Source organism: Papaver somniferum, chromosome 2, assembly GCF_003573695.1.
Source record: "Papaver somniferum cultivar HN1 chromosome 2, ASM357369v1, whole genome shotgun sequence".
NCBI classification, from domain to species: domain Eukaryota; kingdom Viridiplantae; phylum Streptophyta; class Magnoliopsida; order Ranunculales; family Papaveraceae; genus Papaver; species Papaver somniferum.
The window spans coordinates 161,552,857-161,580,290 of record NC_039359.1 but is presented as its reverse complement, the minus strand read 5'-3'; the positions used below and the strand labels follow the sequence as shown (position 1 = coordinate 161,580,290).

The window sequence follows — 27,434 nt, the reverse complement described above, 5'->3', positions numbered from 1 at the left end:
TAAAGTACTCCCGTGCAGTGCATTTATTTAGGGTTTAGATTCCTTTCTCATCAACACACCCAAATTTACCAAAAACAGCAGAATTAGTTTTTACCCCAAAACAACATTATATCCACGGTTTGCAAAAGATTGCATTCCTTATTTTATAAATGTATTAGTTCATGAACAAACTGATTTTAGAACATAACCCACTCAAATATGCAAACAGGTACGCATACCAAAGTAGCCGTACTTGGTCTGGGTTCGCCAGTATGCGAACGGGTATGCATACTGTCATACAATCGAACTCAGTTGAATTCCCGGACTTGAAATGTTACGCCGGTACGCATACGGGTATGCATACTATGTTCCCGGACTTCAACTATCAAACCAGTACGCATACGGGTATGCATACTATAGTTCCCGGACTTGGAATAACTTACAACAGTTAGCATACAAGTACGCATACTGTGCTATATCCAATTAATGGTTAATTGTTCTCAACTCCCATTTCAATCATCGAAACATTCTTAGAAGACGACAATAGTTGTCTCTCACAAAGTATTAGCTTCAAAGCAATTTTCAAGTGATCGAATGATCAATACGAAATCGAGTCTACACCAAATGATTGTCTCACACAAATCATATAAGATGTTACCAGCCGATTTTCACATGATCATCTTTTGACTTTCGTCAAGAATATAAGATGAACTTGGTTAAAGCGAAATCTTACCAACACATATTTCGAGAAATATGTAAGCGAGTTAAACTCAACTCGAAATATCAAATGTGAATAATCGAAGTCTATATATCTATACGACTTTTGTCTCGAATAGGAGATAGAGTATATGGACTTTTGAGTGATAGATGAGTTCAAGTCTCCACAAGATCCCCTTAGTAGTTCTTCGTCTTCAATCGATGAACGTCATGAAGTCTACAGCTCAACTACACATTCTATCCTAATCCGAGACTTAGATATAAGTAGACTAGAAATCAAGACTTATAGTTTTGACAACTAAACTTAACAAACAAGCTTGAGATAGCAACGCTTGCGAGTTCGACCGAGTAGTGCTCTCATAGAACTCAATCTTCACATTGATGGTAACACACATTCGCCTAGAACTTTAGAGATCAACTTCATGTCTATCTTCTATGTATTCAAATTCTTCGACGTTGACATCTTCTATGCGTTCAAAAAATACGACTACGGCATGGATTCAGATTAATTGGAGACACTAAAATACTTCTACAAAATAAACACACGTACAACTTGAAAACCGAATTGAGTTTTATTGTAGCAAGACAAGGACTCACCTACCACGCATCTGTATAAGGGTTTACAAACCCATTCTATGGTTTTCTGATAAGGGCGCATGTGCAAAAACGGGGGTCTAACAACCACACCCAATGTTTCGTTCGGCAATCTGAATAGACAAACTCCAATATACATTCAAGAGAATTAACTACACAGTCAGACTCAATCTATAGAAAAGTATATCAAAGAGTTTATATCTCAATTTATCAATTCAATTTGCAATCAAACAAATGGGAATTTGCGAGCCCGATTGAATAAGAGAAATAACTTGGACGGTATCATATACCAATATCCAAGTGTCGATCAATTCAATCAACAACCCAAAGTTCGGATTCAAGAATTGATTGAACTTAACGCACAACCTGTGATATTTCTATTATATAACAAAATATAATGCGGAAAAGAAATAACACAGACACCAGAAATTTTGTTAACGAGGAAACCGCAAATGCAGAAAAACCCCGGGACCTAGGCCAGCTTTGAACACCACACTGTATTAAGCCGCTACAGAAACTAGCCTACTACCAATTAACTTCGGACTGGAATGTAGTTGAGCCTTAATCAATCTCACACCAATCAAGGTACAGTTGCGCTCCTTACGTCTCTGAACCTCAGTAGGATTCTACGTACTTGATTCTCTTACCTGATCTCACCCACAACCAAGAGTTCCTACAAAAAAGTAGAAGACTTGATAAACAAATCTGTCTCACAGAGAAAATTCTATTGGAATAGATAAATCTGTCTCCCATAGAAATACCTATGAGTTTTGTTCCGTCTTTTGATAAATCAAGGTGCACATGAACCAATTTATAAATCGGACTTATATTCCCGAAGAACATCCTAATATTATCAATCACCTCACAATAATCTTAACTGTGTGGAAGCGAAATAAGATATTGTGGAATCACAAACGATGAGACGAAGATGTTTGTGGTTACTTTTAATCTTACCTATCGGAGATAAATCTCAGGTAAAAATCTTAGCAAATATATACTCAATCACGATAGTAGAAATAAGATCAGAACACGCAAATACATAGAAAATAGTTGGGTCTGGCTTCACAATCACAATGAATTCTTCAAGTCGTTAACCTACAAGGCTTCGTAAAAAACCTAAGGTTAAAGGAGAATCGACTCTAGTCGCAACTAATATCACACATGAGTTGTTGGGATTAGGTTTCCCAGTTGCTTAAGTTCTCCCTTATATAGTTTTCAAATCAGGGTTTGCAATCTAAGTTACCTTGGTAACAAAGCATTCAATATTCACCGTTCGATGAAAACCTGATTAGATTCATGCTAATATCTTTCAACCGTTAGATCGAACTTAGCTTGTTATACACACATAAAATGTAACTTCATTTAGGTTTGAGTGACCGTACCTAAACGTGTGCACTATGTTGGCTCAATAGTAGTTAACCGAAGTTAGCTATATGAACACTCTCATATCAACCTTATTCATCTTAACCACAACTAGTTCAAATGACTCAAATGAAACTAGTTATAGAGGTATTCAAGTGCTATATTCTCATAGAAGTATACAAACATAATTGAAGCAAAGGCGGTTTGATTCACTCGAACCAATTCATGAACATTATAGCCACGGTTTTCATAGAATGCATTCCTTATTATATAAATGTATTAGTTCATGAACAAAACGATTTTATAACTTTAACCACTCAAGTATGCAAACGGGTACGCATACTTAAGTAGCCGAACTGAATTTAGGTTCGCCAGTATGCAAACGGGTACGCATACTTCCAAACATAACAGAAATTCCCGGACCCAAACCCTTCGCCAGTACGCGTACGGGTATGTTTACTTAGGCACTCGGAATTTCACAACTAACAAATACGCATAATGGTATGCATACTATTGTTCCGGACATGGATCACATATATGCAATAACGCATACTATGTTCATAATCCAATGATGGTTAAGTGTTCAAAACTCTATTTCAATCATTGAAACATTCTTAGAGGATGATAATAGATATTTTCGCGAACTATTAGCATCAAAGCAATTTTTAAGTTATTGAAATAATCATAACGAAACATTCCAAGTCTATACCAAATGATTGTATCACACAAACCATGTAATATGTTACTTGGCGATTTTCACGTGACCATCTTTTGACTTTCGTTAAGAATATAAGATGAACTATGTTGAAGCGAAAATTTACCAACACATATTTCGAGAAATATGTAAGCGAGTTAAACTCAGCTCGAAATCTCAAATGTGCATAATAGAATACTATATAGTAATACGAATTTTGTCTCAATTTAGGAGATAGAGTAGAAATAGACTTTCCAAGTGATAGATGAGTTTTAGTCTCCACATGCCTTTTGTTGATGAAGTTCCACAAGCTCTCCTTAGTAGTTCTTCGTCTTCTATTGATGAATGTCGTGCAGTCTAATGCTCAACTACGAAATCTATCCTAGTCCGAGACATCACTATAAGTAGACTAGAAATCAAGACTTATAATTTTGATCACTAACATTGACAAACAAGCTTGAGATAGCAACGCTTGCGAGTTAGACCGAGCAGTGCTCTAACAGCATGTACCGGAGATCATACCAAGTGGAAGACGTGTTTGAGGCCTCCCTTTACTCTAGAGGCACACATGAGACACATAAGGATTGGTGTTGGGTGAAAACAATTATGTAACTTCTCCTCTGCTCAGACGTGTCTTACACTTTAGATACAATAATTAGATGATTGGCAAAAATGAATACAGAATTATACAATACACCTTTCACAGAAAATTTGTGTATTTGTATCTAGTAAAACGTGTTAAAAGTGATTGGTATTTCAATATACGGTCTATAAGGCCGGCGCACTGAAATCTACAACAATTGGAAAATCTTAACTAGGTTTCTCCTGATAACAAATGTGCACACATTTTACACTAACCAAGCAAGCCCAAAATCCAAATTTTTTAAAAAAAATTACAATATAAAAGATAGGTATTTTCTCTTCGAAAATTGAGGTCAACCATTAAAATCGAACATCGGATGAAGTTTCTACAGCCTCCAGAGTAAGCACTTAAAACAAAATTTTTACAAAAAATTTAGAACTTGTCGTGGGATATTCAACCATTGCTCCAGTTTCTGCTTCTTTATTCGTAAAAGCCTCAAGATACAAGCCATTATCTTTTTTTGATCGGTCAATAGGAAAAGATTCATTAAAAAATAGGTACTTAAGGGGGTACCTCAATCCAATAAATACAACCGGTACAAAAAAAGGAGATCGAATTAGGAATCCATCACCTAAAGAAGAGGACAAAGAAAAAAGAAAATGAAGAAAAAAAAAACATCCACCTAAAATCTCAAATCCAACTCAAAACTGCCGATGAAAAAACATCCAACCAAGATACAACCATTATCACTCGGGGACTGTCATGTATTCAAGAAACCATCAATAGTCAGCTAGTCATGGCTCGTGTAATTAGCACTTAACTCTACATCATCATCTATCTTTTAGGTATGGATTGTACTCGTGGCGTGAATCTACAAGCAGTGGCATGTAAGATGAGTCTTATTAAATGTAGGAATTACTGGTTAATCTACTATAGGAAGAACTGGTTAATCCAGCGCAAGAAAACAATTACTCGCTGGTCCAAAAACATGTTTTTGGATAAAATAAGTTTATCCCAGGTCCATCACACGTGTAACTACTTTATAAATTTCGTGATTGCTCCTTCGTTTAATCAATATCTAACAAAAAAAAAATCAAATCTCACATATTTTCTGTTCAATTTTCAGATCTGATCATCTTCTCTCTGCTTCTACTGGTTCTCTAGGATCATGGTGATCTACGTACGTGTTCAATTTTTATGGTGAAGAAGAAGATTCGTGAATATATCCATAAGAGAAGAAGATATAGATTCACCAATTTCAGGTTTTTGTTAAATTTTTTCAAACTAATCCAAAATCGATTAAGATATTTTGTTGATCAAATCATCATATTGTTAAAATCAAGATTTTTTTTATATTTTTTTGTATGATCCTAAAGTACATATCAACAAGTACTGTGTGGTCATACTTTTTTTTTTATCTAGTACATATCAAACTAAGTATTGTTGAATCATATCAAATTCGGAACATATTGATATGTATTGTTGGATCATACAAATTTTATTCAGTACATATCAATATGTACTAAGATGAATACCTATTTTTCTTTGGATACCTATTTTCCTTCAGTACATAATTTCATTTAGTACATATCAATATGTGCTAAGATGAATATGTATTGTTGGATTATCTATTATATTTTCCTTCAGTATATATCAATACATACTGTGCTGAATATGCACTGTGGGATCATATCCACATTTATTTTTTCGGCACACAATATGTAATGTTGAATACATATTATATTCCTAGTACTACTTTCTTCTTCTTCTTCTTCTTTATTGTTGGCGTGGGTGGGAGTATTACGCTCTTCAATTTTAGAAAAAACAGAGTAAATCTTATGACTCGGTAGTTATCTTTCTACAAAACCAAGATTTCAATATCTTCTGGTTTTGGATATCTTAAATTTCATGGAATTTTTTTGTTTTTGATTCTCTTATTCGAAATCCTAAAAATGTCGGACATTGTAGGGAGAACGTGGAAGAAGATAGATTTTTCACACGCTTCGTATAAGGGTTTAGTGGATAATTTACGTGTTTTAAAACTTTTTTGGACTTCCGGGTAAAACTAATATCCCGTCGGACTACATTATAAACCTATTTGGGTTTCCTGGACCAACCAACAAAGTTCTATTATTATATTTGGGAAGGAGATAAAGCAAAAATTTGGAAGTAAATGAGGATTAAAAGTGGGCGTACGACCACCAGCCAACGAGAACACGTCCACGGTCCACTCGTGAACCAGACTGCACTCTCGTCCTCATGAGTGATACTCGACTCTCATCCGTATGAGCAAGGCTCGTCTCTCAGCCTTAAAGGGAAAAAAATAACTACGAATTTTGAAGACCTAACCTACTCTGATGACATATGATAAATCCAACACTAAATAATAGATCCCTAATTGTGATCAATTGGTTGGAGATCAACCACCTCCTTTGAACTGGGGATTAGTCACCAGAATTAAGCAAAACTCAATATTATAGATTGAATTTAATGAGTACCATGATAAGTATATATATAGTTGGGTTATTTCTAAAACTACTACCTTAATTTAAATAAGAGCAAGTTTCGTGGTGGAATCCAAGCTATTCCATAATTAAGGAGAATGTGGAATGTCAAGTCTAATAGCTTCCAAGGAGTTATCCACACTTTTTCCGATGCATGTTCCAAAGTTTTATGGAAGATAATTTAGAAACCCAAAATCGTGAGAGTCTATCCGATTGGCGCTTAGTGAAAATCGGGTTATCGCTCAATCTACCACAAAACACTAATCGGATTGCCACTCAATATGATATGTTAATGTAAAAGTTTCCAAAATAGATCTGATGGCTTAGAGTAAATGGCAATATGTTAATATGAAAGTGTTCAAGGTAAATCCAAAGGCTGCTAAGAATTTTGAAGTCCTAAACTACTCTGATGACATATGATAGAATCTAACACTAAATACTATATCCCTAATTGTGATCAATTGGTTGGAGATCAACCACCTCCTTTGAACTGGGGATTAGTCACCAGAATTAAGCAAAACTCAATATTATAGATTGAATTTAATGAGTACCATGAGAAGTATATATATAGTTGAGTTATTTCTAAAACTACTACCTTAATTTAATTAAGAGCAAGTTTCGTGGTGGAATCCAAGCTATTCCATAATTAAGGAGAATGTGGAATGTCAAGTCTAATAGCTTCCAAGGAGTTATCCACACTTTTTTCGATGCATGTTCCAAAGTTTAATGGAAGATAATTTAGAAACCCAAAATCGTGAGAGTCTATCCGATTGGCGCTTAATGAAAATCGGGTTATCGCTCAATCTACCACAAAACACTAATCGGATTGCCACTCAATATGATATGTTAATGTAAAAGTTTCCAAGATAGATCTGATGGCTTAGAGTAAGTGGAAATATGTTAATGTGAAAGTGTTCAAGGTAAATCCAAAGGCTGCTAAGAATTTTGAAGTCCTAAACTACTCTGATGACATATGATAGAATCTAACACTAAATACTATATCCCTAATTGTGATCAATTGGTTGGAGATCAACCACCTCCTTTGAACTGGGGATTAGTCACCATAATTAAGCAAAACTCAATATTATAGATTGAATTTAATGAGTACCATGAGAAGTATATATATAGTTGAGTTATTTCTAAAACTACTACCTTTATTTAATTAACAGCAAGTTTCGTGGTGGAATCCAAGCTATTCCATAATTAAGGAGAATGTGGAATGTCAAGTCTAATAGCTTCCAAGGAGTTATCCACACTTTTTTCGATGCATGTTCCAAAGTTTTATGGAAGATAATTTAGAAACCCAAAATCGTGAGAGTCTATCCGATTGGCGCTTAGTGAAAATCGGGTTATCGCTCAATCTACCACAAAACACTAATCGGATTGCCACTCAATACGATATGTTAATGTAAAAGTTTCCAAGATAGATATGATGGCTTAGAGTAAGTGGAAATATGTTAATGTGAAAGTGTTCAAGGTAAATCCAAAGGCTGCTAAGAATTTTGAAGTCCTAAACTACTCTGATGACATATGATAGAATCTAACACTAAATACTATATCCCTAATTGTGATCAATTGGTTGGAGATCAACCACCTCCTTTGAACTGGGGATTAGTCACCAGAATTAAGCAAAACTCAATATTATAGATTGAATTTAATGAGTACCATGAGAAGTATATATATAGTTGAGTTATTTCTAAAACTACTACCTTAATTTAATTAAGAGCAAGTTTCGTGGTGGAATCCAAGCTATTCCATAATTAAGGAGAATGTGGAATGTCAAGTCTAATAGCTTCCAAGGAGTTATCCACACTTTTTTCGATTCATGTTCCAAAGTTTTATGGAAGATAATTTAGAAACCCAAAATCGTGAGAGTCTATCCGATTGGCGCTTAGTGAAAATCGGGTTATCGCTCAATCTACCACAAAACACTAATCGGATTGCCACTCAATATGATATGTTAATGTAAAAGTTTCCAAGATAGATATGATGGCTTACAGTAAGTGGAAATATGTTAATGTGAAAGTGTTCAAGGTAAATCCAAAGGCTTCTAAGAATTTTGAAGTCCTAAACTACTCTGATGACATATGATAGAATCTAACACTAAATACTATATCCCTAATTGTGATCAATTGGTTGGAGATCAACCACCTCCTTTGAACTGGGGATTAGTCACCAGAATTAAGCAAAACTCAATATTATAGATTGAATTTAATGAGTACCATGAGAAGTATATATATAGTTGAGTTATTTCTAAAACTACTACCTTAACTTAAATAAGAGCAAGTTTCGTGGTGGAATCCAAGCTATTCCATAATTAAGGAGAATGTGGAATGTCAAGTCTAATAGCTTCCAAGGAGTTATCCACACTTTTTTCGATGCATGTTCCAAAGTTTTATGGAAGATAATTTAGAAACCCAAAATCGTGAGAGTCTATCCGATTGGCGCTTAGTGAAAATCGGGTTATCGCTCAATCTACCACAAAACACTAATCGGATTGCCACTCAATATGATATGTTAATGTAAAAGTTTCCAAGATAGATCTGATGGCTTAGAGTAAGTGGAAATATGTTAATGTGTAAGTGTTCAAGGTAAATCCAAAGGCTGCTAAGAATTTTGAAATCCTAAACTACTCTGATGACATGTGATAGAATCTAACAATAAATACTATATCCCTAATTGTGATCAATTGGTTGGAGATCAACCACCTCCTTTGAACTGGGGATTAGTCACCAGAATTAAGCAAAACTCAATATTATAGATTGAATTTAATGAGTACCATGAGAAGTATATATATAGTTGAGTTATTTCTAAAACTACTACCTTAATTTAATTAAGAGCAAGTTTCGTGGTGGAATCCAAGCTATTCCATAATTAAGGAGAATGTGGAATGTCAAGTCTAATAGCTTCCAAGGAGTTATCCACACTTTTTTCGATGCATGTTCCAAAGTTTTATGGAAGATAATTTAGAAACCCAAAATCGTGAGAGTCTATCCGATTGGCGCTTAGTGAAAATCGGGTTATCGCTCAATCTACCACAAAACACTAATCGGATTGCCACTCAATATGATATGTTAATGTAAAAGTTTCCAAGATAGATATGATGGCTTAGAGTAAGTGGAAATATGTTAATGTGAAAGTGTTCAAGGTAAATCCAAAGGCTGCTAAGAATTTTGAAGTCCTAAACTACTCTGATGACATATGATAGAATCTAACACTAAACACTATATCCCTAATTGTGATCAATTGGTTGGAGATCAACCACCTCCTTTGAACTGGGGATTAGTCACCATAATTAAGCAAAACTCAATATTATAGATTGAATTTAATGAGTACCATGAGAAGTATATATATAGTTGAGTTATTTCTAAAACTACTACCTTTATTTAATTAAGAGCAAGTTTCGTGGTGGAATCCAAGCTATTCCATAATTAAGGAGAATGTGGAATGTCAAGTCTAATAGCTTCCAAGGAGTTATCCAAACTTTTTTCGATGCATGTTCCAAAGTTTTATGGAAGATAATTTAGAAACCCAAAATCGTGAGAGTCTATCCGATTGGCGCTTAGTGAAAATCGGGTTATCGCTCAATCTACCACAAAACACTAATCGGATTGCCACTCAATATGATATGTTAATGTAAAAGTTTCCAAGATAGATCTGATGGCTTAGAGTAAGTGGAAATATGTTAATGTGAAAGTGTTCAAGGTAAATCCAAAGGCTGCTAAGAATTTTGAAGTCCTAAACTACTCTGATGACATATGATAGAATCTAACACTAAATACTATATCCCTAAACTGTGATCAATTGGTTGGAGATCAACCACCTCCTTTGAACTGGGATTAGTCACCAGAATTAAGCAAAACTCAATATTATAGATTGAATTTAATGAGTACCATGAGAAGTATATATATAGTTGAGTTATTTCTAAAACTACTACCTTAATTTAATTAAGAGCAAGTTTCGTGGTGGAATCCAAGCTATTCCATAATTAAGGAGAATGTGGAATGTCAAGTCTAATAGCTTCCAAGGAGTTATCCACACTTTTTTCGATTCATGTTCCAAAGTTTTATGGAAGATAATTTAGAAACCCAAAATCGTGAGAGTCTATCCGATTGGCGCTTAGTGAAAATCGGGTTATCGCTCAATCTACCACAAAACACTAATCGGATTGCCACTCAATATGATATGTTAATGTAAAAGTTTCCAAGATAGATATGATGGCTTACAGTAAGTGGAAATATGTTAATGTGAAAGTGTTCAAGGTAAATCCAAAGGCTGCTAAGATTTTTGAAGTCCTAAACTACTCTGATGACATATGATAGAATCTAACACTAAATACTATATCCCTAATTGTGATCAATTGGTTGGAGATCAACCACCTTCTTTGAATTAGGGATTAGTTCCCAGAATTAAGCCAAACTTAATAATATAGATCGAATTTAATGAGTTCCATGAGAAGTATATATATATAGCTGAGTTATTTTTTAATTTAAATAAGAGCAAGTCTCATGGTGGAATCCAAGCTATTCCATAATTAAGGAGAATGTGGAATGTCAAGTCTAATAGTTTCAAAGGAGTTATCCACACTTTTTCCGATACATGTTCCAAAATTTTATGGAAGATACTTCAGAAATCCAAAATCGTGAGAGTCTATCTGATTGGCGCTCATCAAAAATCGAGTTATCGCTCAATCCACGGCAAAACATTAATCGGATTGCCACTCAATATGATATGTTAACGTAAAAGTTTTCAAGATAGATTCGAAGGCTTAAAATGAGTGGCAATATGTTAACGTAAAAGTTTTCAAGGTAAATCCAAAGGCTTAGAAGTGAGTGGCATTCCGATTGGCATTTTACACCAAACTCAACGAACGTCAATCCAATTGACGCCCTAGGTTAATTTTTTTATCTCCCTTTTGACGTTCCACCATTAGACTTACAATTCCGTAATCTATTCCATGGTAAGGTGGGATGGAACTAGAAGTTAAGATTCTTCCACTATAAGATTTTGCTCCAAGACAACAACTCTAATTAAAGAACTTAACAGAAACGTAAACAAGGTAACGAAGTACTAGTATCCACCAGAAAACAAATTGTACAGAATTACTGTTGAACTGGCCCGTCTTTGCAAGCATAACTCTTCTGTCCATAAATTGAAACGATATTGAAACAGACTAACACTGAAGAAAGCAACGGTCTAGAAGCCACAGCCCACGAGCATGCTTTTAATATTAATGAAAGTGCAGCAGTAAAGGCTAATAATGAGGACGGTAAGATTCATTACAAGTTTTGCGGTAGTGAATGAAGATATCTACTTATGCCGTTGGTTTGAACCAATTTTGGGCTGGCTCCAACACTTTCCTGTGACAGTAGCTCCCCTGTAGCTTGGTTCGAATCCGACTAGAGAAAGTAAAAGACATACAAGAATAACAAGGTTTATGACAAACATACTTTCCCATTAACACCAATAGCATATCAAAATTTTCAGAAAAATAAAACCTTACATGACCTTTTTTTTTCCCTTTCCAACTCTCCAATATACAGTGACTGCAAATTGGTCTATGAGTTAGATTACTTATCTACTATTACCAAAACAAATTAATATACAACATTTAAGTTCACTTGTGGAAACAGCAAAAGAGATTCGTAGAGGTGAAATCTGTAACAGGTAACAACATACTGGATCATCCTAAACCCAACCTGATGTCCACGAGATTAAACGGGTTATTGAATTATGCAATCTTAGCAAACCTTCCTTTAATCCTTGTCCTGCTTTCTGCTCTAGCTTTACGAGATTCATACCGGATGTGCTTATCGTACCTTTAAATTTTGATCAACAGAGCGACAAATTAAAAGTTAGTATGCGCCTGAGAGAGAGAAAGAGATTGGTCTGACATGAAAAGCATATTGAAAACAGGTCGCCATTGGCATCAACTGGTCTAGCACCAATAGGAACCATATGGTCAGTATCAATGAATAGTCTACTGCACCATCTGTACGTTGCAAGATGTAGGTAACTCGTTACTGAAGCCCATATGCTTAACCAGTAGTTCTGATGTATTTATGTTTGATTTGTAATATCATGTGTCGTTCCGTTACGAACCACCAGTGCAAACTATATGGTGCACTCTGTCAGAGATGGTTTACTTCCAATTTTAGTTTGTTGCATCAGTATTCTTTACATGTCAAGTGTATGTGCAAAATTTTCAGGTGCCTTAATGTAAATCGACCAAGAAATGAAAAGTTTAAATAACGGAATTCATGTTGGAGAGGGGGTTGATATAAAAAAATCTAGTTGTACCTTCTAGTTTTCCTCTTCTCCTTGTACCGTGAGATCATCAAGTCTCTATTCTGCCCTGTTAACTGAGGTGGAGTATACTTTGGCACGACATGTACTGTGTCTTCAACAACTTGATGTTGTGATTGCTTTTCATTGCCCCCGGTGACATCAATTCCAAATCCACCAACATCATCAGGATTATCAAGAGCTAAAAAACTGTCTTCATAATAACTTCCTGAAAATGTGGAAGGCATGAGATTTTGATTTCCTGCTTCACCACCATCATCTTGCCAATGAATTGCATGCGCCTGCATAAAACAACAATAGTTCTTCAGTCTAGGCATCGGGCAGATAAATAAAATGTTGAGATAGAAGATTTCCAGAGTACTAATAGAACTTAGTATAACCCGGGAAAGAACTGCAGCTTGAACATTTCTAAGTAGTTTCTTAGAACCAACATCTGTTTCTCGCGATACCAAATATGCACACCAGTGAATTTCCCTTCCCTAACCTAACCCAAAAATGGCATTCCTAACTGCAATACATACAAAGCACGCTAATGGACATGGTCTCCAGACTTGTAGATAGATGAGCACTTATGCAACTGCTTGAATTGTTTAAAGATGAAAGAATTGCAAATTTTCTTCCAATCAAATACGTATAGCAATTGAAGTTCGGAAAACTTCACCTCATAGCCGTTCGGCTCAGCGTCATGTTTGAAGCTGCTACACAGATTTCCTGGTTGTTCAGGCAGCAGAGGTTTAAGTCCAAGAAGGGATTCAACCTCCACACATTCATTTTTCCAGTTTATGTCCAGGTTCAACATGTTCTGGAGCTGATGTATTATATCTTCCTTATACTTCCCGCAAGCTGTATTTCGATTCTAATGCAACAAACACATGGACACAATTATTACAGTATAATAACACACAAAATTCTGAAAGGTTGCATAGAAATTTTTTGGACATAAATTCAGAAATTACTCAGGAAACAATCAAGCAAAGGATCAATCAAAGCCAAAGGCATAGTAAATTAAAAAAATGCATAAATCATTTAGGGTGATGTTTATACCTTAGGTAAAGGTGGAATCCCCATAGCTGGAAAATTCTGACTAGAATCACTAGAAACGATAAGATCATCAAGACTAATAATATTTGGAGTATCCCAAACAAACAAATCATCAAACCCAGACCCTAAATTATTGAAACTTCCTCCACCACCACCATCAAAGAAAGACTTATCTCTTAAATCTTCAAACCCCAAAATAGAAGATAACTCAGTAGCACTAGGACACCCAGTAAACCCTTCAAGAGGCCTTCTATCATGAATCAAATTCTTATCATGATTATGACTATTATGAGTTTCCCAATCACAGTTCTGACATAAAGCATGATTCTCAGTAGAACAGTGAATAGAAGCTGGATTTGAATCACAGATATCACATAATTGGAACCTAATGTGTTTGGTAAACAATGGATTTGTTGAATGAACTTCACCATCACATTGAAAACAGAGTTTGGCTGAATCCGCTTTACAGTACAGTAATGCTTTTGATTCTCCACAAAAATCACATAATCTCTTCTTTTCTTCATGGGTTTTGATGTTCTCTAGTTTCACTTCATTATTTCTTCCTGAATCTTTCGAAGTCATTTCTTAGAGTATGGATCAGAAACAGAGTATGAAAGACCGGAACAGAGTGAAAACCTTAAAAGACTCTTTGAATTTATGTTTCTTGAGAGAGAAACTACTTTGAAAACTGTATAGATATGGAAGATTTTCTTGTTTTAATAAGTTGAACTTGAAATTTTCATATTTCACTTTTTGGGTTTCTCTGTGGAAAGATAAGGTACCACCAGCTAGAGAGTACCATGAGAGTGACGCTGGTGAACTAGATTCTAGAGAGGAGTGGTGTAAATGTAATTAAACGACTGAAATCAACTTGTCAACATGTGATTACGCCATGTCACCGTGATGACACACATGATCATCCACTCATCTTTTATCAGTCAGTCAGACGTTGAGTAAGACCATAACGATCTTGCATCTAGCTCAGATTTGTAGTCAGACACAACCGAGCTGACCCTTGTAGTGTTTGCGTATCTAATGTTTGCTTCCCTACTCAGTCAGTTTGAACTTACGGAGCCAAAATAGCTCGGCAACATGTGTCCGGTGACAGCCGGTGTTACCATTGACCTGAGTTCAAAACTCACCGGCATCTATTCTTTACCTATCTAAATCCGGAAACTTGAGCTGTGAGTCATGACTCGTGAGCATGATGTGAGATTGGAGTCGCATACTAGGACAGAGCCAGTCAAAGGTTAGAAGGTGACTGTACGGACAAACCAAACAGAAACAACGGTCAAACCAAGTTATGGACAGTCTAACTAATTGTCCAAGGCGCACGATAATAATGTTCAGTGATTGATTGCATTCTGTGTTAAATCCCTATCGAGAATATCTCAATCTATATTTTGGTAGGATTTAAGTTTGTTGGACCACTGGACAGTGAATATAGCCGCTTTCAAGGAACAAATCCAGCTTCGAAAATCAAAAACGTACCCAAATTTCATTTTTTTTCAAGGGGAAAAGAATTAGCCCCCCTTGAAATTTAATTGTTAGCCCTTTTAAAACTTCGGATCCTCTTTCAAAATTCTGAAATATCTTTCTTTTTTTTTTACCGGCAATCACTTCAACTAATTTTTGACAGCAGAACACGCGGGAAGCCATCAAAATTATGCATGTGGCCGTGAAGGAGCCACGACGATCATCGGTCCAAAATTAGAGATAGACGACCACGTCCTCCAACTTCAATCTAGTGAGTCTCTGTCTGTTCACAAGTACCAACTCCCAACCCCTATGAGAAACAAACAAACAAAAGTTTCTTATAATCCACGGCATTTTAGACTAAAGAAATTGGCTTTTGGTTTGACGGACGTTCTAGACTCTACATATCAAGTGAAATTTACGTAATAACGTTGCTTGAACGCTGATAACGACATATGGTGAGAAAAGGTTTTTGTTCTTGCGTCTCCAATTAGTGCTGCTGCTGATAACAACGGAGACTGATAGAGAACAGTAATTCTTAATCAGCCGAGGAACATCCCATGAACAATTGCAATAATTTTTCACCCAATTATGATGTTCTTGACATATGGAAACACCAATTGACTTAACATGATGTTATATGGGAACCAAAACTAGTCCCAAGAAACTCAAATAATATCACTTGAAGATCAAAGGATATTCTTTGAATTCCTTCTAACATATCATTTTCAATCAAAAGAAGTCCCCTAATGTGGACACTTTTTGTCTGTCAGTTCACAAGATGATTCATTGTCCCCCATTAACTTCATTTTGTTTCTTCAAGAAACCTCTAGGGTTCTAAAAAATCACTTTCATACCTACCCCTGCACGTTAAAAAAGATTTCAGAAATATCTTTTCCAAATCTGTCCATCAGATCTACTAAGAGAAGATACTTGTAGGTGTAAACGTTGCCAAGTGACCACCAGATATTAATCTTTGAAAGTGATATTCATTGTCTTTACCTAATCACTCAATTACAAAGATTAAGATACAATCTCCAATGCATAAACATTTGTTAGGTGTACACAATACCAAAGTATAACTATATGCAGAGCAGCTAGTAACACTCTTCAGAGGACAGAACTACCGTGGAACTAAAATTTAAGATAAATAATTATATTGAAAGTCTGGTTAACAATCAACACCAATGGAAGCTGTTTTATTTCCCACAAGGTCAACTTTCATTATCCCCATAACAGTTTTTTTTTTCCTCATTTTGTGTTAGTAAAAGTTTTATTACCAATCCAACTGATGTAAAATCTATATTGCTTTTCGGCATTATCCTCAATAAGACATCTCCCTTCTCAAGGACAGTCGAAGCTCTGTTACCTCTGCCAATGCCTTCTTTTGTCCTCTTTACAAACCCTAAAATGCCTTCAGTGTCTTGCTTATAAAGCTCCTGCAAACAATATTTTAGTCTTGCCAATAATGGTATGCTTTTGTTCCTGATTGCCACGATAACAGAGGACAAGAAAACAAGTTGCCAACTGATGCTGCTACTGTAAAATCTACAGGAACTACGATTTCATCATTGCCTGATTGCCTTTCAAGATGTACAAGGAAGCATATAAATAGGATCAGGATTGAAAACCCCTAAAGAATCAAAATTATAGACGCATTTTACATTCCTTAAAAGGATGACTTCCCCACCTAAAACACCATCATTGTCCAACTACTCCAATCTCACCATGATCATCTACACAAACAAACAATACATAGGTATCATATATCCAGAATGCACATACTCGCAAACTAACTGAAATGCTTCTATAGACTCGAGTTTACTTGGAAACCATCAGGTCATCATACCACGTCTTTAAATAATATATCAAGGATCTTAAAATGAACTTCTACCAAAGGAATGAAGGGACTCACCACCCGGCTGTGCTAAAAATTTATCTACTTTGCACCACTCTGTAGTTAAGGATCAAGTCATCAGCTTTCTTCCATATATAAGCTCGAACTGTGGCTAAACTCATTTCTGGAGTTAAAACCTGAACAAAAGAACGAAATTATAATAAATGACTTGTGCATATCGGAATCAATTTCCATTGCAGACATTCTTACCTGATTATTACACAAAATCTCTATGTTGGGCTTAAGTTTTTGCAGTGGCTTCAAGCCTGTTCGGAAGCTGCTGTCCCCCACAATAGTTGAAAGTGAACCTCCGGCGGCAAATGGTGCATCAGAGGTCACACCATCTAGTGGTTTGTCAAGAACCATTTTTTCTACCACATAATTAATGACCTGGTGAAAAAATCCATAATATACTCATTTCAGCACTTACAACAGCTAGTGCTCAAACAAATAAGAAATGACACACTTAATAATCAGAACATCTAAAATTTAACAAACTATTATGTCCTTGGAAGTAACTAATAGGATTCAATAGGCTACTGATCAATGTAATTTGAGAGGATCAATTTCTGGATTTAGTTTGCGTTGAGCAATAAACCTTTGCCCTTCCACAATACCAGATATGAACCGGACCAATAAAATTAGAGCTTTTTGAGTTTCAGCAAGGGAAATGCAAGAAATGCACAGCACGTGACAGTATCATACTTACTTTGTGAATGCGCAATATTCTCGGTGCACTCAACTTCCCTTGTGTGAGCACTTGGACAGTTGAACCTTCACATGGATGCAAATAAAAGCTGCACCTACAACATCAAAAGGAAAAGTAGTTTGCTTTAATTAACTATTGTAAATGACACTCCTCTACTGTCTTTTGAAGAAAGCATATGTAACCAGAAACCTATAATAAAGCATCCATCTACCATTTAAATAGAGCTAAAAAATATCAAAAAGAAAGTAAGATATTTTTCCCTATTTTAGTTAATCCCTAAAAGACTCTTAACAACTCCTTTTGGCCATTAACCATCACTTATGCAAATATCTATTAAGTATCATGGTAGTTCAGTCCTTTCCATGTCTCCTAAAATCTCTCATCTCATATGCTCATCATATCTGCTGCACATCTAGCTGCTGTGGGGAACATAAGTTAAATCTTTGTGGACATGAGAGGTCAGGTTACTCTAAAATTTGCACCATAAAACTTTCAGAGTAACAATGCTAGACAGAGAAATCAGCCACAAGTCTGTTTAAGTCTCTTTTGAACCCAGCTGTATTTCTGTTCATTTTACGCTTTATAAACATTAAATTATTACGTAAGCGCATATTTTAACACAAATCATCAGACAATCAAAGCAAAATCACTAAAAGACAGTCATGCTAACTTCGATAAGTGCAGCGTTGCATAACATGTACGAGTCAAGAGTAGAAATGATACAGGAGAAGGAAAATAGGCAGAGTATTACTTGGTATTATCCTTGTGAGGGATCTTTTTATTCAAAATGCAGTCTAAACACCACCATGGAATTTCCTTGTCATCTTCTGTGCCATCCAGGTCAGTAATTTTCTTTCTCCATGGACCTCCATGAGAACCCTCGGTGATGATAGATGGTGGTGAAACTGTTGAAAACTCGAATGCAGGATGAACAGCAGAGCTGTGACTATCAGGTTTATCTTCAAGCTCGACTCTCGAGTGAGAATGGCTTCTGACAGGTAAATCCTTCCCCAAAGGAATTTCGCCATTTACCGAAGCTTGCGGACCAGACTTCTGCTTTCTTTTTGTCAACCAGTGAGCAAACAAACCCTTTAAGGTCTCCTCGGCTAGATTGATCTGCAGAATATCGTAAGAGTTCACTTATGAAGTTATAATGAACAATTGATCCCAAAAAATAAAAAGTATCAATTTGGCATACAGTACAATGGATACTAGAAAAACTCTGGCACAACTTTCATATACAGAAATGAATTAACAAGCAACTCAAATCACTACGAAATAACCAAATTCACCTTGTGATCCTCAGGAACCCCAACTGTGTTAAGATCAACAGAATACATCTCTGCAGAAAAACATTGTGGGGTCTCCAAATGGATAGACAAACTTCCAAGCCTCGTATCTGTGGTGAACCATGCAGGAATGCTAACCTGTACAAATTGAAAGACACTTAACTAGGATATTCACAAGAATGCTTGAAGAGATAAAAGAAATTTATCCCGTAAAAGAACTTCGTAAGCTCACCCTCTCAAAAAGTTCCTCCTTTTTCTCGTCAAATGAAACCTGCACCAATAAAATATCAATAGCGGTAGTCTCAAAGAAGCAAAAAATATAAACAGACAACAGTTTCTTCTCCATAGTACTTTGCAGAACTATTAGTGAAACTAGATAACCCTAAATGCAGGAAAATTATTTTGTCATTAACCTGGCCATAATCCTCAACCACAACGCCCCTTGTAATCTCCCATAACTTCACTGATCCAGCAGTATCCTATCAGAACACATCGAAAAAAGGAATCAGTTCTACAATCACCTACAAACACAGGAATAAATGCACTAAAGCTGCACAGAGAGTATAGTATATTGGATTTAGGACCATAAGATAGTATCCGGAGATCCGATCATTGTCATAGTAACAAATACATCACTCTCTAGAAATTTAAGCTGTTAGAAAATTTGCAGGTGAATATAGATGAAAGTTCAAGGAAAGTGAGAAAATAGTATCTGTAGACATCAAATGGCTTATTCAAAGATGCATTAAGTAGGACGGAGAAAATAGTATCTATAGAAAACACTCCAACACTTCAATTAGAGATAACTAAAACCAATTACAGGAAACTATTTAATCCAAGAAGATGCGGTTGAAAACATTGATGAATACCTTTGTTAGAACCTGCCTTCTGTTGTTCAAAATTTCATGCTGCACTACGCCTGGAGTTCCAGGAATAGTAAAAGAGGGTTCTTTATAAACAGGAACCTGGAGATGTAACCAGTCACACAACAGAAAGTAAAGTACCTCATAAGCACAAAAGAAATCAAAGAAGATTCCTAGAAATTGTCCCAAAAAATTCAAAAGATGTTGCAATTTTGCATTACTAAAACAGAGTGACTTACAGGAGTTGATCCTTCTAAGCTTGCCCTTGCTCTGGTAAAGGACAAGTTCCCAGCCAAGAATGAACCACCTCTTTCAAAAACTTTTTGAGGGGTTCTACCTTCAGCTGGCCACTTGTGTACAGAAGAATCTGTTGTTGCAACCCATATGCTATCATCATGCAGCGCAAGCTGTGAGATAGGATGCTCCTTCGTGCAAAGCAAAACACTCTCTCTAGTGCCCAAGTCTGTTAGGTACACCTGAGATAGAAGAACAAGCCAAATAAGAAAATGACAGAAGGGCAGAACTGGTGATGGATGATTAACATTAGAGTAGATATAGAACAACTGATACTTACAGAGAGGTCCCTCCCGCCACTATAGACATGGCTGAATGTTGGAGTGCTGGCGAGTGCCCAAACTGAGTCTGTATGCACAGCATAGGAATGCACACAACGTTGTTGACCAAGATCCCATAGTCTAAGAAAGTGGGATAAGAAGCGTCGGTCAATGGCACGTCAGAAAAATTCTATATATGTACAGTATACTAATCAACGCATGTGTATGCGTAGTTATAAAGGACAATTGATAAAGAGAACGTGCATTTATGTCATGTCTCACAGAAATTTGAGAGAAGCCCCTTGGCCATTGCAGAGTTAGAGGACAGGACACATTACCTAATCATTGAATCTGCGGATCCTGATAAGCAAAACCTGCAGCACACGATGTACAAAAATTGGCTTTTAGTAATAACGATGAACAGCTGTGCAACTCAATACGAGTTACAAAATTGTGCGAGGGCAAGTCAAATGTGTCCCCAGAAAGGCAAGTGCCAGAGGAGTTTGTTATGGGTGGATAGAAACAGCAATAACACGATGGATAAATTGCAACGAACCTCCCAGTAGAGTCCAGAAGAAGTGCCCTAATGTTATCAGTATGCCCTCTTAGCTTCAGAGTCTTCGTACCAGTTCTTGGATCCCAAACGCGAACCACCTATGTGAAGCAAACAATTGAATGAAACAAGTAGCCACAACCTTCAAACCCTACTTAACATATATCCCGGTAACAGGTAAGCAAACACGAATAGCACGGCATTCAAAGCTTACCTATACGTATGAAAACATACCAACAGTGAAAGAACGTCAAAAATAAACCTAATAGTAACCATCAGCAATTACCTTCTCAGTTCCACCAGAAACTAGCAAAGTCCCGCTATCATTCATTGCCAATGCATAGACAGACTCTTTATGCCCTTTTGCAGCAATAGGACTATATCCATGAGACTGGCTTGGGTGCATGGAAATGCTGCTGCTTGAACCAATCGACCGTAAACTTGTCATAGGCATGCCGGAGTTTCCAGAGCCAACTATGCCATTTGAATTTTCGTCTTCCACTGCTTCCGTTGGCTTTGATACTGGATAAAGAGCAGCTTCGAGATCCCAAACAAATACTTCTCCACCAAGTCCACCAGAGGCAATAACATTGCTCTAAAATGCGTTACACTACAAAAGGATCAGAAACTCAAAGCAACCACACAAAGACAACGCTAACACTCCTGCTACTATATTGTTACTAAAATATACTCCTTCGGTCCCAATTTAGTTGAAGGTCTAGGTATTTTCATGCAGATTAAGAAAAATGAGAAAGTAAATATATCCCTTAATATTAATCCTTAAAAACTTTAAATCTCCTAGTTTCTTGTTCCTTGTGTTAGTGTTTTCAGTGCAAGGACAGATCGGGAAAATTTTGGGGAAAATATGAAAACCTTGATCTATTTTGGGACTGAAAATAAACCCTAAACCTTCAACTAAACTGGGGCAGGAGTATTATTTAACAACGAGATACACATAATAAAAGAACTGAGATGGGAAGTCCCAAGGAAGCTTGAGTATGAAATTACATTTTCTTCAGCTGCAGCAAGACATGTAACATAATCCGAGTGCTGACGGAGAGTTCTTGTGCAAGTCCCATCAAATAAGCAATTCCATGCCTGTGCCAACACAGTTACCCAGTTCACAATAAGTTAAGAATTACAAGCTAAAAGTTTGCTTAAAGATGTAGACAAACCTTGAGTGTGGTGTCTGAAGAGCATGAAATTAGTGTGTTGTTGCCTGCAAGAACCGCATCATTTACCTGCCAACAAAGGAGACTATCAGTTACAGACTTATATCCCCTATATAAAGAACCCATGATATGCTCAGAATTGAAGCATTAAAAACTAAACATGGTGGCTTTGCATCAGTAGACAAATCGTACAACTCGAGGAACTCTGGAGCTAACGAGGGAGGGAGGGAGGAGCATTTCACATCTTTTCACTTCGAATTTAGAATCTGCCAGAATCCTAAATTCCTAGTCCTTAGTAAAAAAAAAAATGACGTCTCTAAGTTCTTCAAGAAAATCAAAAATTTGAAACTAAGAAAATACCCAATCAACATGCGACTCGAATGTGGCAGAGCAGGTAGCATCGTCCTCGCCTAATGCCCACCTCTTTAGAGTCCCATCTCTGCTTCCGGTAAATAAGTAGTCGCAGCTATCCCGTACTGCCGATTTTAAAACAGCCACACAATTTACACCTGCACAATGCTGCAAAAAGACCATAGTATAAGAAACAAAAGTTGATGCGTGTAATATACACATTAACGTGCATACATTGTTCCGGAAACTTCTTTGTTGTGATACTAAAAGGGAATGGATGTAAAATGATTCACCAAGTGAACACATTTGTTTCATTTAGGCATTTTATTTTTATCCTCCTAGTACAAAAACGCAAAAGAGAGCTGAATGAACCAAATAAGCGACTCACCTTTGAGTCATCAGCATCATTGAGCACATATGTTAACTTCTTCTCCTTTCGAGGACGGGATGAACCAGATACGCCCCCAGCACTGGCTACACGGTGCATCTCAAAAAACCCTTGGAGCACAAAAGTACATACCATTTTCAATTAATATGCAAAATTAGATAACTAGGTGAAACAAAAACAACACGGCATCCAAGTAAACTTACTTGACTATTTCACAAGGAAAATGGTCATTTAACATTTGACACAAAAATATGTTCATTTCAAAGCAGTCAAGCAGATCACTACCACAAAGAGGTAGAAGAAGTTGTTTTAAGGTACGCAGTTATTGGGTTTAAATCTTCTAATGTGCTGAGGTTTGATATCTGTTAAGAAAGGTAAAACAAAAACACCAAGAGTCGGTGCTTTCTCTTGGTTGTAATACTACGTCACTTGAATTTTGTGATTGTTTCTACCTAACTTATCTATGCTCAAGTTTCCAACTAAAGTCATAACTTCCACATACAAACTCCAGTAGGCAAATGTAGAATTCGACGGAACCATCAAATTATCAAAGAACTAACCCAGCATGGAGCAGGGGGAAGAAAAATGAAAACATGCAATAAAGATTCATGTCAAACTATTAACTGCTAAATACAACTTTTCAAGCTCATTCACCACCTGAAGGCTTCCCAAATTGCCAACATATCTAATCACTTCACTTATTAACACAAATCTTTCTATGCAACTTCCCAATGCTGACTAAAGCAAACTTCATATACACAGTAATTTGTCTTAATTAGGCAGTAAAGAAATCCAATCACAAATACCTCAAAAGATGGTTACTTCTCCAGTGAAGAAAATTTCCGTTATTATAAATAGATAGAACTCGAGTGATACAAATCTGCATACACAAAATAGAAACATAACCATCCAGTAAAAGTCCCAAAGTAACTAATCTCTAAGAACAATAAATTAAACCCTAGAAACCCAGAAATCAAAGGGAAAGTCAACAAAATTAAACAAAGTCCTAATCATCAAAACCCTAATTTCGATCAATTTCTACCCTATCATAAAATAATCTAGGTTTCATGCAGGGTTTCTGAAAGATATCGTTCGAAACAAATTGATCCAACAAACAAACTATAAAAATATCAATCCACACGAGTAAACTTCTATAAAGTGCAAAATCTGAACAAATCAGGATAATTCCGAAGGCTTACTTGCTGAAATTTACAAAGCGCTTTTATTTGGTTTCTTTCGTACTGTTTGTTTGATATTCTGGAATGAATGAAATTTCGAAGTCGAAGAGAAAAATCTCAAAAAAAAAACTTAAAGCAAATACTATTCTGTTGTTTTTTAAGGAAAAACAAATTAGAGATTTATTTTGGAGATAAAATATTCTACAGTCCGCTCAGCATTTTGTATCAAGTTTACATTAGTTTAAAATCGTTGGATTGATCTTGACTTGTATTCAGATAGATATCTAAAGGCCTTCATTTAAGATCATTATTTAACTTAAGTTGACCTCGTGTGTTTTAACTACTTGGATTGGATGACTTTTAGAGGTTCCCACGTCAGTAATTTGATTTTTTGATCGCATCTAAGGCTGGTTCCTATGGGGGTTGGCTAACCCATTCATATGCCATGCCAGCTGGCCCGACAAATTAGTCGCGCTATTATGGGAACATAGTAAGCGATTGATCGTTGGCGGTATAATCTCAATCGTGCATGATCAGTATTCTGTGTATAAATAGCATCATTCTCTTCGGTATTCATTCACACATGTATTTTTGTTTCTCGTCTCTATAGAAAGCAAACCAGAGTGGTCTTTTATTTAGTTTCTTTAAAAATGGGTACCAAAATAACTAGACAAAAAAAAACGAAACGTGAAATACAAAGGAAAATTGACTATCGCAATATGTGATGGTCTCTAAGTCTGGGATAAAGAAGAAAATAATCGTAAATGTTAGGCAACTAGTTGGTCCTGGTGTATTACATACACATATTTTGTCATCCCGAGCGAGTTGGTTTACCAAAACTAAGAGGTGGGTGGTATGAAATACCAGAAGTGTTTGGGCTCCTCCATGAAGTTTTCCCACACTCTGTGCGAAGATATCATTGACAGCGTTTATATTTTATGAAAGGCAAAAAATCACAGGACTCAAGTTGTGCGAGTTATAGTAGAACGTTTGTGGAACACTGCAAATCCGTTCTTTTCAGGGACTCCGAGTGTAGTAAGTTTTATTTTCTCAACTCAATTATTAGTTTCATTAGTATTCAATTTTTAGTTTTAGATACAGACATTAACTATGACCATGTTGTTTATAGGGTTTACACCGTTAGATTTATATATGTTGATGGGAACAAAATGTGATGGTGATTTACTTCAATTTAACCAATTAAAGTGGATATCGGAAGGAAGATGGAAACAACTACTTCATTTGTACTCAAATGATACTGGAGGAAAGCCAGAATACATAATTGTTGATGGTGGTTTTTAGCTTAGAGTTAAAATTGTAAAACCTTACATCTGATGTGACGTCACTCCGTAAGGAAACGGAGCATGAGTGTCAACCTCTCCACTGGCACACCTATTGAACCGGTTCAATATATTTACATGAAATTTATCCAAACTGGACATGTAGCAACCATCCCAGATGACCTGTAAATTTCGGCACCTCGCCAATACAAGAATCAAGCTCCTAGATGAATTGTTCACTAGTATAGAGCCTAATGAGTGTATAAGCTCCCATCTGCATTACTCACAAATGCCGGAGCCTGCCGAGTACTTTTCTTGTGCTATGATCCCCAGCAGCACCCTTAACATCGGTATGGCATGACGGATTTATGTTCGCTCGCAGCAAAGTAACATGAACCTCCAAGTACCAAAGTTAAGGTCATTGCACAAAATGATCAGACGGAAAGCATGTTACATTCTGTAAACAAGGATTTTTGTGGCAGCATAAAAATCCAGTCAATTATTGTGATAACTCACAGAAGGCTCATGAACCTGACTAATTTGCAGAAATTAGGGTTTTTGCGCCCTGCGCAGTACAATTAGACCCCACTGGTCGAAACTATGCTCAAAGAAACCAAGCAAGTGACCCGCCACGGATTATCGGGCGCAAAACCAGAAAACTTTCCCTACTAAAGTTGGTTTCCCAAAACCATGCCCACATGCTAACGACATGCCACACATGCCAGGCGCACATGCCAATCGGCATGCCATGCGCGCATGCCAGGCGCACATGCCAATCGATATGCCGAATATGTCAATCGGCATGCCAAACATACCAGACGTGCATGCCAGGCGCACATGCCAATCGGCATGCCAAACATACCAGACGTGCATGCCAGGAGCACATGCCAATCGACATGCCAAACATACCAGACACGCATGCCAGGCGCACATGCCAATCGGCATGCCAAACATGTCAGGCGCGTATGTCAGGCGCACATGCGAATCGGCATGCCAAACAGGCCAGACACGCATGCCGGGCGCACATGACAATCAACATGCCAAACATTCCAGGTGCACATGCCAATCGGCATGCCCAAACATGCCAGACGTGCATGTCAGGCGCACATGCCAATCGGCATGACCGAACGTGCCAAACCCTAATTTCAGCCACAGTGCCAAAACCTGATTTGGTCACGGCACCAAATCCCATGCCATGCCGCAATGCCACTGGCGCGCGCTCAGAGCGCCACTATGCCATTATCAGGCGCCAACAGAAGGCATCCATAATCAACGTCTACCCTTCCTCATGAGATGTAATCTCAGCCATCCAAGTTCCCCACTGAACTGGCAGACTGGTGGCAAGTTTCAGACGACCAGTCAAGACAAGCCTAATAGCATCACATGTTATTCTCCTACGGCAAGTCTCTTGATTTTGGCTCACCAGACGTAGCAAAGTGCTACATGTTTTCCACAGAAAACACTCAAGACATCAACCATGTATCAATGGTGGAGCATTCACCTAACGCACACAACGTGATGGGTTCGAATCACACCACCCTCAACAGGGAAAAAAAAAGAATTTTTTGGTCAGGAGAACGATACTACATTCAGAAATCACCTGACAGCTTTCATTCAGCTAGCCAGTCCAATTTTCTGATACAAGTCATAAAACATATACACCTTCAGAATCAACTATTCTGGTCTCAACACTTTCTTCGCTTCCCTCACTAAGACCAACCCTTCTCCTTCACTTTGTAACCGAAGCAAGTATGGAACTGTCATTTCTTGGTTTAGGCCGGATTTGTACAGATTGATCTCTCGAATCAAAATTACTCCCCTGTTTTACATTGTTTAGGGTTTAGACCCGTTTCTCACCCACACACGTGAAATTACCGAAATCAGCAGAAACCATTTTCACCCTCAAACAAGAATATTACATTAATATGTCCTAAGAGTGTTTGG

At 36.9% G+C, this 27,434-nt stretch overlaps 2 protein-coding genes across 3 annotated transcripts; both read right to left on the bottom strand.

Annotated features, from left to right (window-relative positions):
- Positions 1–11,867: 11,867 nt before the first annotated feature.
- Positions 11,868–14,580, bottom strand: LOC113349593 (zinc finger protein CONSTANS-LIKE 13-like). The gene is made up of 4 exons (XM_026593571.1): positions 13,784–14,580; positions 13,401–13,595; positions 12,734–13,020; positions 11,868–12,252 (listed from the first exon to the last, which is right to left on the bottom strand). Exons 1-4 carry the CDS (start codon positions 14,360–14,362, stop codon positions 12,165–12,167), a joined length of 1,149 nt encoding a protein of 382 aa, XP_026449356.1. The 5' UTR covers positions 14,363–14,580; the 3' UTR covers positions 11,868–12,164.
- Positions 14,581–16,212: 1,632 nt separating this feature from the next.
- On the bottom strand, positions 16,213–24,377 carry LOC113349592 (WD repeat-containing protein 48-like). Of its 2 annotated transcripts, XR_003360287.1 has the most exons (21): positions 24,232–24,377; positions 23,839–23,912; positions 23,033–23,142; positions 22,654–22,812; positions 22,297–22,362; positions 22,130–22,219; positions 21,408–21,716; positions 21,125–21,222; positions 20,907–20,942; positions 20,589–20,709; positions 20,254–20,490; positions 20,021–20,116; positions 19,565–19,630; positions 19,384–19,422; positions 19,155–19,289; positions 18,614–18,978; positions 17,863–17,956; positions 17,364–17,543; positions 17,172–17,290; positions 16,947–16,992; positions 16,213–16,839 (listed from the first exon to the last, which is right to left on the bottom strand). XR_003360287.1 is itself a non-coding variant. In XM_026593570.1 (20 exons), exons 3-19 carry the CDS (start codon positions 23,129–23,131, stop codon positions 17,192–17,194), a joined length of 2,289 nt encoding a protein of 762 aa, XP_026449355.1. In that variant the 5' UTR covers positions 23,132–23,142; positions 23,839–23,912; positions 24,232–24,377; the 3' UTR covers positions 16,383–16,992; positions 17,172–17,191. The 2 variants fall into 2 exon arrangements, 1 of the variants encoding a protein (XP_026449355.1); XM_026593570.1 differs by having other exon boundaries at positions 16,383–16,992.
- Positions 24,378–27,434: the final 3,057 nt, after the last annotated feature.